The sequence below is a fragment of the Ischnura elegans genome, chromosome 4 (genome assembly GCF_921293095.1).
Source record: "Ischnura elegans chromosome 4, ioIscEleg1.1, whole genome shotgun sequence".
Lineage (NCBI taxonomy): Eukaryota > Metazoa > Arthropoda > Insecta > Odonata > Coenagrionidae > Ischnura > Ischnura elegans.
In genome coordinates this window covers 40,002,489-40,019,428 of record NC_060249.1, presented here as the reverse complement: position 1 = coordinate 40,019,428, position 16,940 = coordinate 40,002,489, and the positions used below count along the sequence as shown (strand labels likewise).

The following is a 16,940-nucleotide window of genomic DNA, read 5'->3' as shown; positions in this document are numbered from 1 at the left end:
GTTTAAATTTTTTTGGTAAATTAGGAGGATTTTGGAAACAAACACCTACACAGACCAAGTCATATTAACTATGGCGGTTTTGGCTGCAATCATTGATGACAATAAATTTCTGCATTATTCAAACAAAATTATCATGAAATTTAAGTTTTTTTTGATTCATAGGAATAAACAAAGATTACCAGCACAGACGTCCCACATACTATCCCCGAATCCCTCCCCAAAGCAATTTCTGGCTAAGTGCCTCGATTATCACACGTTAAGTTCAGAATAATTCTTAAATACAGGCATGAATTTAAGAAACCAAAGCAATATGGTAGCACCCACATGGAAATTTGATTTTACTATTATGCTCACTGAATTTTAGCGACTGCATGAGGGGTCAGCAACCTTTTCAGACCTATGGGCCAGACACACTAATACCAAACTATATACTGGAAATAATAGGAAGAATTTGCACAAATAAAAAATTAATGTATTAAATTTAAACCAGACACATTCTTCATAAGTTTTTAGCTTAATTTTCAATAGTTTTGCTGGCATAATTGAATTATTTAAGAGGGTCGCATGCAGCCCATGGGTTGTCAACCTAGGTTATCAAGTTTTCCCAGAAGGATGATAAGATTTTTGATTAGCTCCATTAGCTCAAACTATAGTTAAGGTAACATTGCCAAAGGTATTTTCACAACTATCAATTTACACTAAACACTGTTAACTAGGGTTGCTGAGTTAGGAAAGAGGAAAACTATGGGCACTGGTGTAAGGCAATTAATAAAGTAATGCCACAAGGGGATGTCAAATTAAATCTTATTGAATTGATGGAACTTCCCAGTCAACTATAAGGGAATCACTACCAATGCTAAAGGAATGCAGAAACAAGAAGTATGATCTACTTTAGCCTAAATTCATTTACTTGCTACGGTTAAATACAAAAACTACAAAAAGGAACACAATTCCTTCAAGAGGGCTATTCATTGAGGAAGAAAAGTTAGAAACTAGCACTAGCTGAATAACAATTCATGGTGTCTGCACTCGGGAATAAGTTAAGGGAAGTGACCCTAGTGTCATCAACAGTTGTTAAAGATTTGATGATGAAAAGGAGCATGATAGAAAATGAAATTTTAAGAAATAAGTGTTTGCTCAAGCATTCAATGGGCCTTAGTACAGATGGGTCAGTTCCGGTCCCGGTTCTTGGCTAAGGAACCGGTATCAAGAGCCGATCGCATAAAGTCGGTACTTTGGAACTGGCTCGGTGTGGTGGCGAGGATTTGAATTTGATGCCCAAAGCCGAATTGGTTTGCAGGGTTTTCAAAGCCAAAAAGTGAAAAAAAGATTAAAAAACGCATATATTATTTTCCGATTGCATGATGCCCACATTTTTTTCTTTGGAGAGTTGCTCGCTAACACGTGCATTTAAGGATTCGTAAGTTTGTCGTAATCGCCAATATTATAACATTTTCGTAGCCACGGCCGCTTTCAAATGAGCTGACTTTTTCCCTGCTGCCATCCACAGCATGACGCCGTTCTTTCAACTTATCACAATTCTCTCCTTCAAACGAGTCGATTCGCACTGTTGATGGCCCCGTGCCCATTTCAATCTGGCCCGGCCATGAGACGTCTACGGCGTGAAATAAAGACAATGCTACATTGAGGCCACTTTCAGACGATACGACTTTTCCCTGACCGCCATTCACGTGAAATTTAGGACCAATCACAAGTCACCTGACCAGGAGCCCATACTATAAAAGTGGGATCACTCAACGCAAAGACAAGCCCTGATGACGATGGACGACACTACCATCGAAACGTCGGCAGAGATGGAGAACCTCATCCGGTGGGAAACCCGAAATAACTTCAACATCATCATAAGCCGGGAAAACCTCAGATCTTTCTTCGAAATTTAGGAGGCTTTCAGACGAGATGGCTCTCTACAACATCGTGTGCCGTGCGGTGAACGGCAGCCGGCGGAAAATCATTTCGTCTGAAAGTGGTCTCGCGATTGAATTTATGTAAACATACAGTAATTCTTCAACAAACGAGCAAGATGCATTCCGAGAGCTCATTCGTAAGTAGATAAACCTATGCAAGGCATCGAAAAATATGGCTATCCTGCAGAATGCAACACTGCATTACAATTTTACGTTAGCTCATGGCCGCTCAGTTTATTCATGGTGTCACTGGCGTGTTGAGCAGTTTATTGTTGAGGTTACATAACCCATGACAGTGAAGCATCAGAATAAGTTGTTAATCAAAGCAACAATTTAAGCTACATCACAGAATATATTTTAAACCGACTCACAAGTTACAACAAATTAACGGATGATGTCACCAGAAGTTGGAGGAGATTCACTTTTGATCCTGCTACTATCTATGCAGTATGTTAACTGTGCTCCAAGCATATTTTGCACGGCTCTTCAAAATCAATATCGACCACTACTATTATTAATTAAAGCCTGTTCAGTGCTGCAGGCAGTATTTCTGCCAAAAAAGAATAATGGGGGAAAAATGTTGAAGTTTTGAAATCAAACCTGAAGAAAGAACCAATGGCTGCCCGATTTAATGTGAAACTTTGGTCCATCATGCATTCTTTAACAACATGCTATTTAAAACTTTTACTTGGCAAATAAAATTATGGAGATGATCTTAAGATTTTTTTAGAGAGCTATTCTGCTAATTTCCAATCTTTATCAAATCTCAATTTAAAATCTTTAGTGAAATTATTTTCATTCGCTTCTTGTGGTTGTTCATTTAAAGGGTCTAACAGGTTAAGATGGTGAAAAGTGCCCCCAGATATTTTGAAAAATAAAATATATAACACTTAAAGTGCGTCCAAAATTATGTTTTTCCCCAAGTTTCAGGCCTTAACAATGGATGATAACCCCCAAAAAAATTGAAACACTATTTTTAGTTTTTTAACCATATCTCCAGTTTTTAATTTTGTAAAAGAGTTTTCTTTATTTTAAAATGGAAATACAATTACTTTCTACCATCTTGATTTTTTTCAAAAATTTTTGACCGAAAACGAAACTTTTACAGAAGTTTGAAATATTCAAAATTAAATGTAAAAAATTAGGAAACAATAGGCATGCCGAAAAAAAATATATGTTGTTACCCCTATTCTAAAGTATATTCCTAATTTTTTTCAGGTTTTTAAAATTGGTGGAACAGGGTCAAAAACACGAATAACTGCTTTGCGCCATTTGCATCTATGTATTCCAGGAGGATATTTGGTTTGATTGTTGAGAGCAACTATTGTTGATCAGTTTCTAATATTATTGATTTAGAATAAATATTAACATTAACAATGCCTATCACATTTAGATTAATCCTAACTATTGTTTGTAACCATACTGTTAAGCTTTAACCTTCCGTCGGGAGCAATGGATCTGACAGGCTCAGTGCTTTTCTTGCCAATAGGTGTCATATACCCATTATACTCAGAGTATCCGTTTGCTTTGACAGGCTATATGCAGCCTTTTGGTTTTCGTATTTATGCCGACAGATCAATGGCGGATTATTTAGCATAATTAATCAAAATAATGGTAACATAAAGCGAATTAAAAATATTATTGGACATATAATATAGCAAAATAAAAAACCCTAATCATATAGAATTCAAGTGCTAAAATACACTACGTATAATAATACTTAATCGTTTAAAGAGCAGATTAAATCGCACCTTTCAGGATCGGTTCGGGACAGGTCTTGTTCAATGATATTTTGTGCCGTAAATGGCGTACTAGTGTGACTTAGGCCATTTACTACGGTCACATCATTGCGCAATCTTACATAAGTACGAAAGCAGAGTCAAAATTGCTTCGTTATAGCGGTGAATTGCTACAATGCACGAGAGAATGCACTGCTACTAGAGGGAAAAATAGGCCCTCCTCTAATTGCAGACTCGGATTCTCGCAATTTCTAAAACTAAGGCTGATTGGACGCTTGAGTAAAATCACTTTGCTCTTAAAAATTGCATTTTCTATCACACTGCCAAGTTTGAACATGATTTGGTGGTGACACTTGGATACCTTCCCTTGTCAGTCTAATGAAAAAATTACTGATAAGTGAGCCTTTATGAAGCCATTCACACTAATAAATTGTTATTAATTTAAGTTTACCTCTTTAACTTCCATGGAAGCCCCTGCTGCTGAATCAGATGATTGAGAGCCAGTGGAGAGCTGAGGCTGTATGGATGGAGGCTGTTGTTTTGAACTGGAGGCCAACTGTTGTTGCAGCAGGCTTAGTATCATACGCACATCACCAGCGACCTGTTGTTCCAAAGACTGCAACTGCCTGAGAATTGAATTAGACACAATTGAAAAACAAAAGGAAAAATGACATTTGAGAAGCACATAATGAATTAAAGACATTCCTTAGTACCCTAAATAAAGTTGACATTAAAATTAAATCACACAATAGGCTTACACTCAGATAACTATGGATTCATCAAAAAAGCATTCAATAATACCCACTGCAATAAAAATATTCTATCATATACATTTAAGACAAAATTTGGCACATAAAGAGTAGTTGAAAACATAAAACAAGTGTAAAAACAATTACGAGGCAAGTTTGACCAAATTAATGTTAGCATTTAGAGTTACTACATTATACCTTAAAATTTACATTTTTTACGCCTTTTTGAACGTTTCAAAAGCCCAAAAATCAAATTATATTAAATATAATATTAAGAAATGCTATATTATTAATACTAGAGGTTACAATGTGGACGGTTAATCTACTATTGGTGAGGGAGTCTGCATTTCTGTAGCTACACAGACCACAATCCAATGAATAGTACAACTAGCTTCAGTGTCTCGTCCCAAATTACACTACAAAATTTCTTAATAAAATAGAGCCACACAATAATCACTTGGCATGTGTCAAGTACGTTTAGCTACTACAATGATTAAAAATTCAAAGCACTTTGAAAATTTCAGAGGAGTTTCTAAATAACCTAATGGGTTTGGGTGGCTTACAGCAGCAGTTATTCAGATGGGTCAGGTTTTTTTTAAAAAAGGCCCAACCAAAATGAAAGAATTTTGATTTATCAATTAACTAAATTCTCACAAATTTTTGATTAATGGACTTAGGATTAAATTTCTATAGGTTAGAGGACAAAAACTACTTAACTATGTAAATACATGAATGAAGCAATATTTTACTCCACAGGGAATGTGTTAAGGTATTACGTGGTGATGCTCTTTAAAATACATGAATTGGTATTTACATTGACGTTGAGTTCAAATAATAATCAGCAATCATGTTGTATTAGTGGTACGAAGGTTAGTACTTCATAAGAAAGAAATAAGTTGATTTGACTCCGATCTGGATATTACGTAAATGAAAACAACCACTAACTAATATTTTCTTTGTTTATGTGCCAAATATAATACAAATATCTCCTTTTTGATGCCAAATTACCTGACTTACCAATCATAAAGTTAATTATCTTATGTACCAACATAACTTATCTACTTTTATTTGATATAACACGTTAATAATAGACACATAATAGAAATGAATGGAAGGCTTCATCATCAATTCAACACAAGTTGCAAGTTAACCAATGGATAGAAAAAATATTTTATTGTGTACAGGAGAAAATTACCATTACATAAATCAAAGAAATGGGGAAAGGTATATTTCAAAAATATGTATTCAATTTTCAACCATGAGGCTTCAATTTAAACAGAAGAAATGATACATAATATAGAAGAATAATTTTTTTGAAGATGCTTAATCCTACTGAGGGCAGTTTATAATCACTGTTTGATGCACGAGAGTTCATAAGAATACAGTACAACACATGAAGATAATTTATCATTTTTAGGCATATCAGCCTGTATAATTGTTAAGGAGAACATGGAGAAAACAGTAACACCTTGACAAAAACTTTTTTATTTTATTTATGAGTCTGCATAGGTGGTAGTGTAATTAAAGTTTGATTGTAATAAATGGTGTAGTTGAAGTTGAGGAATTCATCCAATGTATTTTGTTTCCATAACATTATTCATACATCTCATATTCTCTGACAACTCTTCGTCAGACACATGGGTTGTATTTATTGATAGTGTTTTTTTCAATGAAAATTATGGTCATAATAAGTCACATTAACCAATGCAGACAGGAATCATACTGCTGAACAATCAGCCCTCCATATAAACATGCTGAAACTGTATGGTATTACACATTATTTATGATAAAAATTGGGAATTCTCTGAATTATTAATTACTAATGCATCCTTTTTCAGCCTTAAACAGCCCTTTTGATAAAATTATGATGAGAGAAATATCGCTGGTCAAGTGCATATTTCAAATGACCTGGCATCTAGGGAGGCAAAGACAGCTAGGAGGCGTGAATCAGGTCACATGACCAAGAGATAACCAACAGGAGTGCAGATGGAGAAATTTCTTTCTCAGGAGCTCATTCCTGCTCTGCATCTACCACATGAAGATATGATTCTTCCTTGAGGTGTTTCCCAGTGATGACATTATCTTTAGTCAAATATGTTAAAGTTACATACTGTATATATGAAAGTGCATTTCTGGCGTTCATCACCACCCTATCTTGTGTTGCTCAATCTAAAAATTTACCCTTTCATGTTTGAGTAATGGGAGCTGATGAGTATGGCAGAATTCTAAGCTCCCAGGTCATTTGAAACAGACTAGAACCATTGGCCAACAGGGGTTAAGAAATGAAGAGCAAGGTCAATTGTTCGCCGATTTATTCAATCATAAATACAAGGGCTATCCAGAAAGTAACAGACCTTTTTCATGGTGCGGCACTGGGCGGGACTAGCACCGCTACCTTGGTGTCAAAGTGTTTCTACACTCCGTATGCAACCAGCCGGGGTATATTGTGCATCATGCCTATCGAACTTTGTATATAGTGGAGTGTTAAAATGAGTGCTGCAATTGAAAATCTTGCCAGTTGTCAGGTGCGAGTGATGATAAGATATTTGTTGTGGAAAAATCACAAACAAACTGAAATTTATCGCCAGATTTTCTATGTGTACGGTCAAGGAATAATCACTCAGAAAATTGGCATGGGTGACATAAAGCAAGCATCGAGGAAAACTCAGGAAAAAGTTTTGTTTCTCCACAGCAACACCCATCCACGCATGGCAATTTGAAACCAAGAGCTCTTGGATGCTTTGGGACAGGAAGTGTTCAATACCCTGCCATACAGCACTTTTTACACACCATTTAGCACTGAGGGAGTACCACCTGTTCCCATTGATGAAGATGTGGCTGGCTAGGCAACAATTTGACACTGACAATAAACTGCAAGCCATTGTGCCTAAACCAATGATTGAACTCGCAGGTGGCAGATTTCTACATAGGGGGCATTGAAAAGCTTGCCACGCGTCATGATAAATGCCTCAATTAAAATGGCAAATATGGATAAAACAGCCAAAGAGCTACACTTCAAAGTGCATACGATAAAAATTGTTATTTTCACTTTGTTTATTTTTATTTCAAAACATCTGTTACTTTCTGTATAGCCCTTGTAGGATCTATGCATAAGTTTTGGAAATAGAGAAAAAGAGGTATTTGAAGTATAGCAAGATCTATCCTTTGGATAATTTTTAGTTTAGTGTGCGCAGTGCACTCCCATGACTATTTAGTAAGTATTCCTGACTTGAGCTGCCAACTTAATAAATTTCGTATCAAATTAAAAAATTATCAAGACATATTCCCAAAAAGGGTAATTTTAAACTTACCTAGTAATACACAAAAAAGACTTGGAACATTTCATTTAGTAAATTTCTCCATTTCAACCACTTGCCAAAAACGTATCCCAAGGAATCAAAATACAGTCACTCTCACCTAGCCTCTCATAATGAGGGAATTGAAATAATAAAAACTGAAACTACTGAAATGATACTATGTATCAGAGATATTATTTGTTCTAGGTAGAAAAAGGAAAATTAATTCAAAATACATAGTCTGAACTAATTCTCAAGTCACCACCTACAATTTCGTAGGTGTGAGATCAAAACTTCAAAAATTGCAGTGTCAATCTAGCCTTTTGCCTGCACAAATCATCACTTTAATACTTTGATCAAAATCATATACATATTACTAAAGAAAATAGGGATATAAAATTAAAATGGATACATGACTTTAATGTGAAGAAATTAACTTGAAATGTATGTCAGGTTCTTACAGCTGACAAAAAATGCCAGTGAGACCAAAGATATCAACAGGAATAAAACTGCATAACTTAAACCACTTTGATCTGTATGATTTCAAAATGCAAGAGCATAACATGAAGTAAACATTAATTGCAAGACGATGCAGCTAAGTATTTACCCGATATCAAGAATGGCTGCAAAGATTCATTTTTGGATAGATAAAGACTCATACTACTAATTTATACTCATATGCTCATACTCATTTTGAGGCTTTGATTTGTGACAAGTGTTCAAGTCTAACTATCTAGTGAAACATAGACTATTAAATGGTCAGATTAAACAATAAAAACCACTTATGCTAATTAATATTACTTGAAAATAGAAAAACCACTCCATATTTAGAAAAGTATGATACATTTCTCAATACACAGCACATATTATACTATTGCCAATTCGTAGGTTTCTAATTCATATATACATATAATGAAAGCACACTACATGTTCAACACCAAAATCAATTACCAGCCTAAACTATTGAAGCTTAAAAATGCATATAAAACAGAAATAAGTGCATCAATGATTAACCTTACCTATCCATTTTATCCAGCTTGCAACTTACTTGCTTGAACTCTGATGAACCTAATAACAGAATGAAACCTATCACATTCTTATGCTATAAAGAGTTAATCATTTTTAACCATAAACCAGCTGTTAACATTGTAATTTTAAATCAGTAAGCATAGTTATGAAAGTAATGCATTTTTCATGCAAAACAAAATTTTGATAAGAATATAAAATTGCATTGGTGCAGAAAATTAATCAACAATAACCAATTTCCAAAGAAATTATAATTCAATAAGAACCATCAGAGTAACAAAAATTATTTAGACATAAATTAATATACATTTATACATATTTATGCACACACTATGAGAATTTAACATGGGCAGAAGCACAAAACAAAAGACTTGATCAAACTACCAATATATTTGAGATCAATCACAGTTTTAAAAGATGTTAAAATAAAAGGTAAAGACCCTACCTCATAATAAGTCACCTTTCTAATAATGGTAAAAATCTATACTACTAAGTTGCAAAAACCAAGTGCCACAAGTACACTGACATTCAGTTTTTTAAATAGGAAATAAATTAACTTAAATAAAGCTTTGATTCCAAAGATAAGAAAATGAAAGAGAGAGAAAGGAGAAACTTCAGCAATTTAAGAAGGCAGCCTTGAGGGAACTCTACATAGGGCAATGTATAATTCTAACAAAGAAGCAAAGAAAGTGAAAATAAAAGGAATCATAATTTGGGAAAATGAAAAGCAGCCGGATAAGGAATGCATGACAGCCAAGCAAGAGGAGCAGGAGGGCCTCAGAGAGAGGGGAGATTCAAGACGGAGATCACCGGTCACCTACCGGCTTAAACGATCTATCCTGGCCTCCACCCCCCTTCCCCCATCACAACGCTGCCTTCCCTCTCCCTCCTCCTCTACCGAGGCCTGCCTCCGCCCTGCGTCCTCCGCAGGAGGGGGCACTGCTGCAACAATTGCTCTTTTCTGGCGTGGGAGGGGCCTACTGGTGGGAAGCCTGGCGCCAGCGCTACCTATGGAGGTTGGGGGGTGCTGGTGGGGTGGGGGGAGGGCTGGGCGAGGACCCATTGGGGGAGGGATCGTGGTGGTTGTGGTCTGGGCAGCAATACCCGCCATTGCTGTTGAAGCTCCGAGGCAGCTCTCGCTTGTACCTGATGGCAGAATGGAGCCTTCCTCCTGATCTACTCTCGCCAGTGCCCCAACTGTGTTACCACCGAGAAGGAAAGAGAAATATTTGCCATTTAGTTCACAGCACAGGGTAATTTACAGTGCAGATGGAATGAAGTAGTGAGACATAAAAATAAGATATGAATGAAGAGAGAGATATTAATGACCCAAGGCAACATTCACTGAGAAGTGGAGTGCTGGTCATTATAGCTACGCTGAAAGCTGTTTTGACCCTTAAAACATGGCTGACCCTCATTCATTTAAATGGAAAAATGAAAAAAAAAGATTGAAAAAATAATGCATTTTGAGGTGAAAAACTGTCCAGTAATTTATCTTGTAAGTCGCAACCTCATCTTTAATGAAAGACTTAAGAAAAAAGTTCTTAGTCAAACCAATTCCCACTTATTTAAATAGAACGCAACTCTAGAGGTCCTCTCAAGATGGCCAGGTATGCTTTCTTGGATTCACTAGAGAAGAGGATATTGCAGTTCACTGGCATCAGTTCCTTACTTGCGTTATATAAAGAGATACTAATGCAATCAGTTGTTTGCAGATTAACTTTGTTTTTTCCACTGTCTATTAATCATGTGATCCCAACTGATTTCAATCTTCTGGTTAACATCATTTTACAGTGAAAAATGATTATTTTACCCTCATAAAATCATTATAATGAAATAAATAACTAAGCCATTACAATGTTTTCAATTAATTAAAGTATTTATAAAGTATTACTTATATAAAAAGTAGTCAATGAATGACAAACAAGGAGTTAAAAAAATACAAGGCCAATGGGTTATTTTGAGATAAGATACTGGTTCTGAAAACTAATCAATCCTGCTACTAATCAAGCTACTTCATATAAGTAGATAATTAACCCCATCACTCCAATTGGAGCATCAGTTAATAAGATTGATGATGATAATACTGTATTTATAATTGATGGATGAATTTTTTTATAATTTCTTGAAAAAAATAATGATACAAAATATAACATTGAATGTGAAATTTGTAAGTTATTAAAGCCCTTCGAAATTAACCCTTAAAATGAAGAGATCTTTAAAATGAAGAGAAGAATTATAATGAAAAAAACTCCCTCAAAGAGCCTTAACTCATTTGGGTTGAAGTTAAATATTGACAAAAAATAGGAAATTATACATCCCAAAGCTGGGTTCCACCTCTTGGAATTTAGAATATAAAATAGAATTTTTTGGAGGTTTAAGCTTCATTATATTAGCAGAGAACATTAAATGACTCCTCCAAGGTTAAAATTTTTAAAAATCATTCACAGTTGTGGTGAACTGCTGAATTCGAAAAAATTCAAGACTACATATGTATTTAAAAGTTCTTTGAGGAAATTGTTGCAGCACCTAAGAAGTCTTTAAAACTACAAGATTAAATACACCACAGTTACCTCAATAAATTATACATTGGGTCAATAACCACTTCCACTTCAATGCTATCAATACTCTTACAAAATAACACAGATGATATTAGCAAACTTTAGATTGTCGTTTTCACATCAATTCAACTTGAATCCAATCTTCTACCACTTCCTTGCATTTACATAATGATTACAGTGTTATACATCAAATCAAATATAGGAAGCTTTCCCCTTCATAGTGACCATCACTCCCATCACACGAGATGCAAACACAACATACACTACACTAATACAAGAATAAACTTTAACAAACTTGGCCCTAGGGAAATGGGGACACGACTACAGTGGAACCTTGATCTAGCGTTTTTCAGGGGGATGGACTAAATAAAAAAACGATGAATGCAGGAAAACGATCGAAGCGGGAATGTTTGGCTAGGTTGCCTATGTCCCAGGAAACGCAGGATTTTGGCGCGTAATTATGATATTCATTAAAGGATTCAAAGAAGATTTTAGCCAATTACAGGAATACTAGTACTTTATCGAGACACTTAGGTTATATTGTTGATTCGAATAATATCTCTTTCAAATATCCTAAAGGAACACGCCACCTCGCTAAAAAATTTTTGCTCTCCACTCGGCATTAACACTGCCGTTATGGATTTCTCTCTGATGTAAAAATTCTTATCCATGAAACGCCATTTCTAGTACACATATTCACAAGAGCAATGTGCATGTTTTGCCTAAAACAACCGCTTTCGCCAACACAGTGATTGGTTGTGAGATGGATCACAAAGGCCAAAAATAGTTTATTGCTTGAAATGCTCCTTTCTAACAATTAAATTTTGAATATAAATGCGGCAATGTGTAAAGTGAGAACAATGTTGTGTTAATTGTCAGCGGCACACCCACCTGATCATCGGCTTCATCCCACTTCTTGTTTTCACCTGGTATCTCGCTCTACCCCCACCCCTGCTGTCATGTGCTAGCGGACAACACAAGGCGTTGCAATATACACGCGCTACTAGCCCGAATTCTTTTCTTCATCTTCAACTATTTTAAGTCCATTTTTTAAATTTCTCACTTGTTTCTTTGGAAGGGCCATTGTCCGAAGACAGATAAAAATGAAACTAATAAAAAAGAAACCTAACTTAATTAAACACACACCGAAAACACTCACTAGTTTGAAGTCAAACCACCCAGGAAAGTACGAAACCACTCGTAGGAGATGAAGTTTGGAACTGATGGCTTTGCGTACTGCGTATGCAAAGCATACGGCAGAGGGTGAAGTATGACCATATGACTGTGCCATGAAATTTTTTTGTCCTAAATAGAAGGAAACTTACTCATTCTTTTATAATTAGCGTAGTGCCAGAATAGCAGATGAATTCGGATTGTTAGTAGGGAGAAACAAAATATCCTGAGAATATATAACTCTGACAAGTGAGACTTAAAGTACGAGGCGTGTTTTTAAAGTAAGTATCGTTTTGACATAAAAAAACGACAAGTACATTTTTTTCAAAAATAATTTATTCTCTTGAAAGGCCATACTTTACTCTACTTTTCTACATAATTCCCATTACTATTGAGGCATTTATCGTATCTTGGGACCAGCTTTTGCATGCCATCGTCAAAGAAGCTCGCTGCCTGATTAGACAACCACTGAATCACGGTCGTGTAATATACAAGGTTTATAGGAAATTTGATAGCCAATGCCTATGCTACTTGGAACGCATCCATATCTTCCCATGTTAAAATGGTCTTGAATAACGCATATTCGGTTAGCACAAAGACCCCAGGGAACGCATCCCTTGCACTAAGCGAGGCATGGGTGTATCTCATATTTACTTGTGGATACTTGGAAGTTTCGTGTTATGATCCATGGATGTAGGCAACACATTATTCAACACACAGTATTTACAGGGTAGGTAAGCCATAACTGCACTAACATGGAAGGGTATTCCAGATGAACCAATTTGATAACAGGTGATTCAAGGTTACTAGCTTTTGTTGTCTAGCAAGGCCTTAGCATCAGATGTTCATTTTCCTTAGGGTAGCCAGATAACAGTTCCCTTCCCAGTCAAATAGTCATCCTTATCCTTCACTTATTGCAATAGCCTAAAAGCTGACATCAGGTGGCAAATAAATTATTTTGCATAGCTAAATTTGATGCTGGCTTAATGTTTCTTTTTGTATGACATGAGTCTAAGTCTTTCTAAGTGGTACCTATTTTGTTAGACACACAGCAACTTTTAAGGGCAAAAGTTACAAATACTTTACATCTAAATAAGGATGACTAAAAAAATGTATTTCACCACTTACCAGGAGCCTCATGCTGCAGGAGAGGTAAGCTCTCTTTTGGGCAGGTATGTACAGTGACTGATGAGGGATTTGGCGGGGATGAAGGTTCGGTTTTCGAAGCAGATCTTCCACTCAATTGGATTCCCTGTTTCTTCTGACTCCCTGAGGCACTTTTCTGATGCTGCTGAGGAACTGTGGTCCCCGACGGAGACCATCCCCAGCCTCCTCCACCTTCTACACCTCCACCGCCACTACCATCGCCACCTACATAGCCTAGTAAAAAGTGCAATCAATGCAAAGTGAAGAGGTGAGTTCCTTCGTCATTTGGAGATGTGATATTTAAACCATATAAAATGTGGCATTTACATTATCCTCATCATATATCAAGGTAACTTGCCCCTGAATTTCTACCTGTAATCATAGGGGATGATGAGGTAATACACAATCTGTTATTCAACCTGAAGGTTGATATGGATAAGTGACAGCAGAGCTCTACCCAGGCTTAGCCACAGGCGTGTGAGTACCACAGATTTAAGGTAAAGGGGCTAGGTCCTTTCTGAGGTCCACCTCACACTTTGAAAATTTTATTTAGGAATGTTTGAAGGGTTTACCTGGGATTTGAACCCAGGAATCCTTGATCGGCAGTCAAACGCTCTGCCCACAAGGGTTGCCAACATTCACCCATGAAGCAAGCAGTTTAAATTGTGGAATTTGCAGGAGGCCTTTAAATTTACAAATATTTATGTAATGTGATGGAAAAACTAAGTTCCCTTGAGACAAGGGGGAACATCTACTCCCATTTCAATAGGAATGAGGTTCCCTGGATGACCTTATTGTTGCCTAATGAAACACAGCAATAGTTTCAACACCATACAAATACAATATTTGAATTTAAGCAATATAAATTCAAAAGGTTGTATTCTTTATAGGAGCCTTTAGGACCTCAACATGTAAATATGTTAAAATTCAAAACTGATTCTAAGAATGATTATTCTTTGCCTACCTTCAACAAAAAGCCTTTATTATTTAAACAAATTTTTGAGTAGGATAAGATTACAATGAATTGCCATTTTGAACTATATTTTGCCTTCAACCTTAGAGATATATTGTGACCTTCACTTTTATGCATGCTATATGATATTCTTTCAATTAGGATTACTGCAAACTGTATTTGTTCAATATTTTACAAACATAGCAGCAATTATCATTATTACTGAATGTATATCTAGGAAAAACTTTCCTGCATTTCTACCAATAATTATAGGCAATGACCAATTATCAAAGATCCATTTCCTGATGTCCAGTGGTTGGCAACCCATGGCCCACCCCTGCTACATTTTAAAAATGTGGCCAACCCCTGCTACAGTAGAATGTCTATTTTATGTTTCCCCAACTTCTTCCAGATTTTATTAGACCCCAGCCAATACCTAATGTAAATGATGTTTCTTTCTTTAATAAGTTTTTGGAAGTAACACTTCTTTAGGCGAGACCTTCAAAAGTTTAGCATAAAAGCTTCACAATACACAAATTCACTGATTTAATTATTAATTTTTGATAAGCATCAACCTCAAATGAAGCAAAAAAAAGTTGTAGTAAAAAACCTCCACACTAAACATGATTCCCTAGCTTATTAAAACTGGTATTAAATTAAGAAAATGTCTCCACCAACTTTTTTGGATATGGCTTATAGGAAATAATAATTTCAGACAAAAAGAACAAATGAAATTCATTTATCTATTATATAATGCGATGTCTTCCATAACACACATGTACTTGTGTTTGGCTCAATTACACCAATATAATTGTTCTTACAAGGAATTATTGATCCAAATAATTAAAATCACATTATTATCCTGAAACATGAAAACAACCATGTTCCTTGGAATGGGAATATTAGACCCATTGCAAGCACTAACGTTCAGAAAAAAGCTTGAGCACTGCAGGGTTAGTTTGAACCTAAGCTCAGCAGATGTCTACCTTACCAATAAATAATGTTTGTTGTAGCAGATGTAATGGTGATAACTAATACTGATACTTTCTGTTACACAAAAAAAGCTACAAGGGAAGAAGAAACATATTTTTGCAAATGAACCTATGTTAAGGACATTTTCAAAAGGCTGCTCTTCCTTTCTTCCAATAGGATGTAAGAAATAAATTGTATTTTCATTCCAAAATTTGACTACTTATTGCATAAAAGAAGCAGATCTCCAACCTCATTTGTCCTCAGAATATTGCATCCACAAGAGCATTCGCTCATCTAATGTTTCTATCCAGAGAATGATTTGACTGGTGAGGGAAAAAACCTATGCAGGCTTAGCTTATGGCATATGAATTTATACCAATAACGCAGGTGGCAATGTCTTTTACATGAGCTAGATTCAATTTCTGAAAGTCAGAAAATTGCACTATGATGATTTTTAAGTAGGAGTGGCCAAAGATCTACATTAGAAAACTATTATGAAACCGCAAAGCTTCCCTCACTATACCAGCATGTAACAGGGTGGATGCTGAATGCAAAGGTAATCAAATGTTGGCTCAAGAAGAGCTAAGTCGATTGCCATGTAACAGCATGAAACTGCTGAGAATCAGTAAGAAACTGGTGATAATTTATTTGACTGAAAAAGAGATGGCAATAATTAAATTTTTTATGGCTCAATAAATTCTCATATTTGCATTATAGCTTACAAGCGAGTCCAATCAAATTGTATGATCGGTATGAATATTAGACAATTACGGTATAAGACTGTCAGTATGTACCACTATTTTCATTACATAGTACGAGCATGGGATAACATGTTTAAATACAAGATGGAAATACAGAAGTGACCAGAGGAAAAAGTAATTTCACAATAATAAATAGTTTATCAAATTATGAAAAGTTATGAAAGGATTTACTTAAATAACAAAAATAATGGCAAACAATATGAATGTCAAGTGTGGTCAAAGTGGTACTCCAGTGATAAAATGATAAGTACACATACAAACATGGCAACTTGTTCATTTTTTAGTGTCAAGCCTGCAGGAAAGATTGGTGATTGGTGGGATACAAATGGTTTTGAATAATATAAAAACATTAGTGGCACTTAGAATAATGTGTATCAGATTAAGATTCAAGTGAATATGTCATAGCTACTACAAGGTGGATATAATCCATTCAAATTATATTGGAGAATTTTATAGTAGAATAGACCCTAAAGAGCCAAACTAATACACAATGAAGGCAAAATGTGGTATAGTCAGCTACTATCACTAATACCACCATGAAAAATAATATTTTTTGAACGATAAGGTTAGTCAGAAGGCCGATGGTCATCGATATGAATTTTTTATTTTTAGGTTTATTTTTTTAATGTTTGCATGTTAC

At 35.6% G+C, this 16,940-nt stretch overlaps 1 protein-coding gene across 1 annotated transcript in view; it reads right to left on the bottom strand.

Annotated features, from left to right (window-relative positions):
* Positions 1-16,940, bottom strand: part of LOC124158120 (potassium voltage-gated channel subfamily H member 2) — a 404,742-nt gene that overhangs the window by 17,963 nt on the left and 369,839 nt on the right. Inside the window, exons 18-20 of the mRNA XM_046533302.1 lie at positions 13,598-13,849; positions 9,557-9,932; positions 4,116-4,290 (exon numbers count right to left, since the gene is read on the bottom strand). Coding sequence (XP_046389258.1) covers positions 4,116-4,290; positions 9,557-9,932; positions 13,598-13,849 — 803 coding nt within the window. The remainder of the gene's footprint in view (positions 1-4,115; positions 4,291-9,556; positions 9,933-13,597; positions 13,850-16,940) is intronic.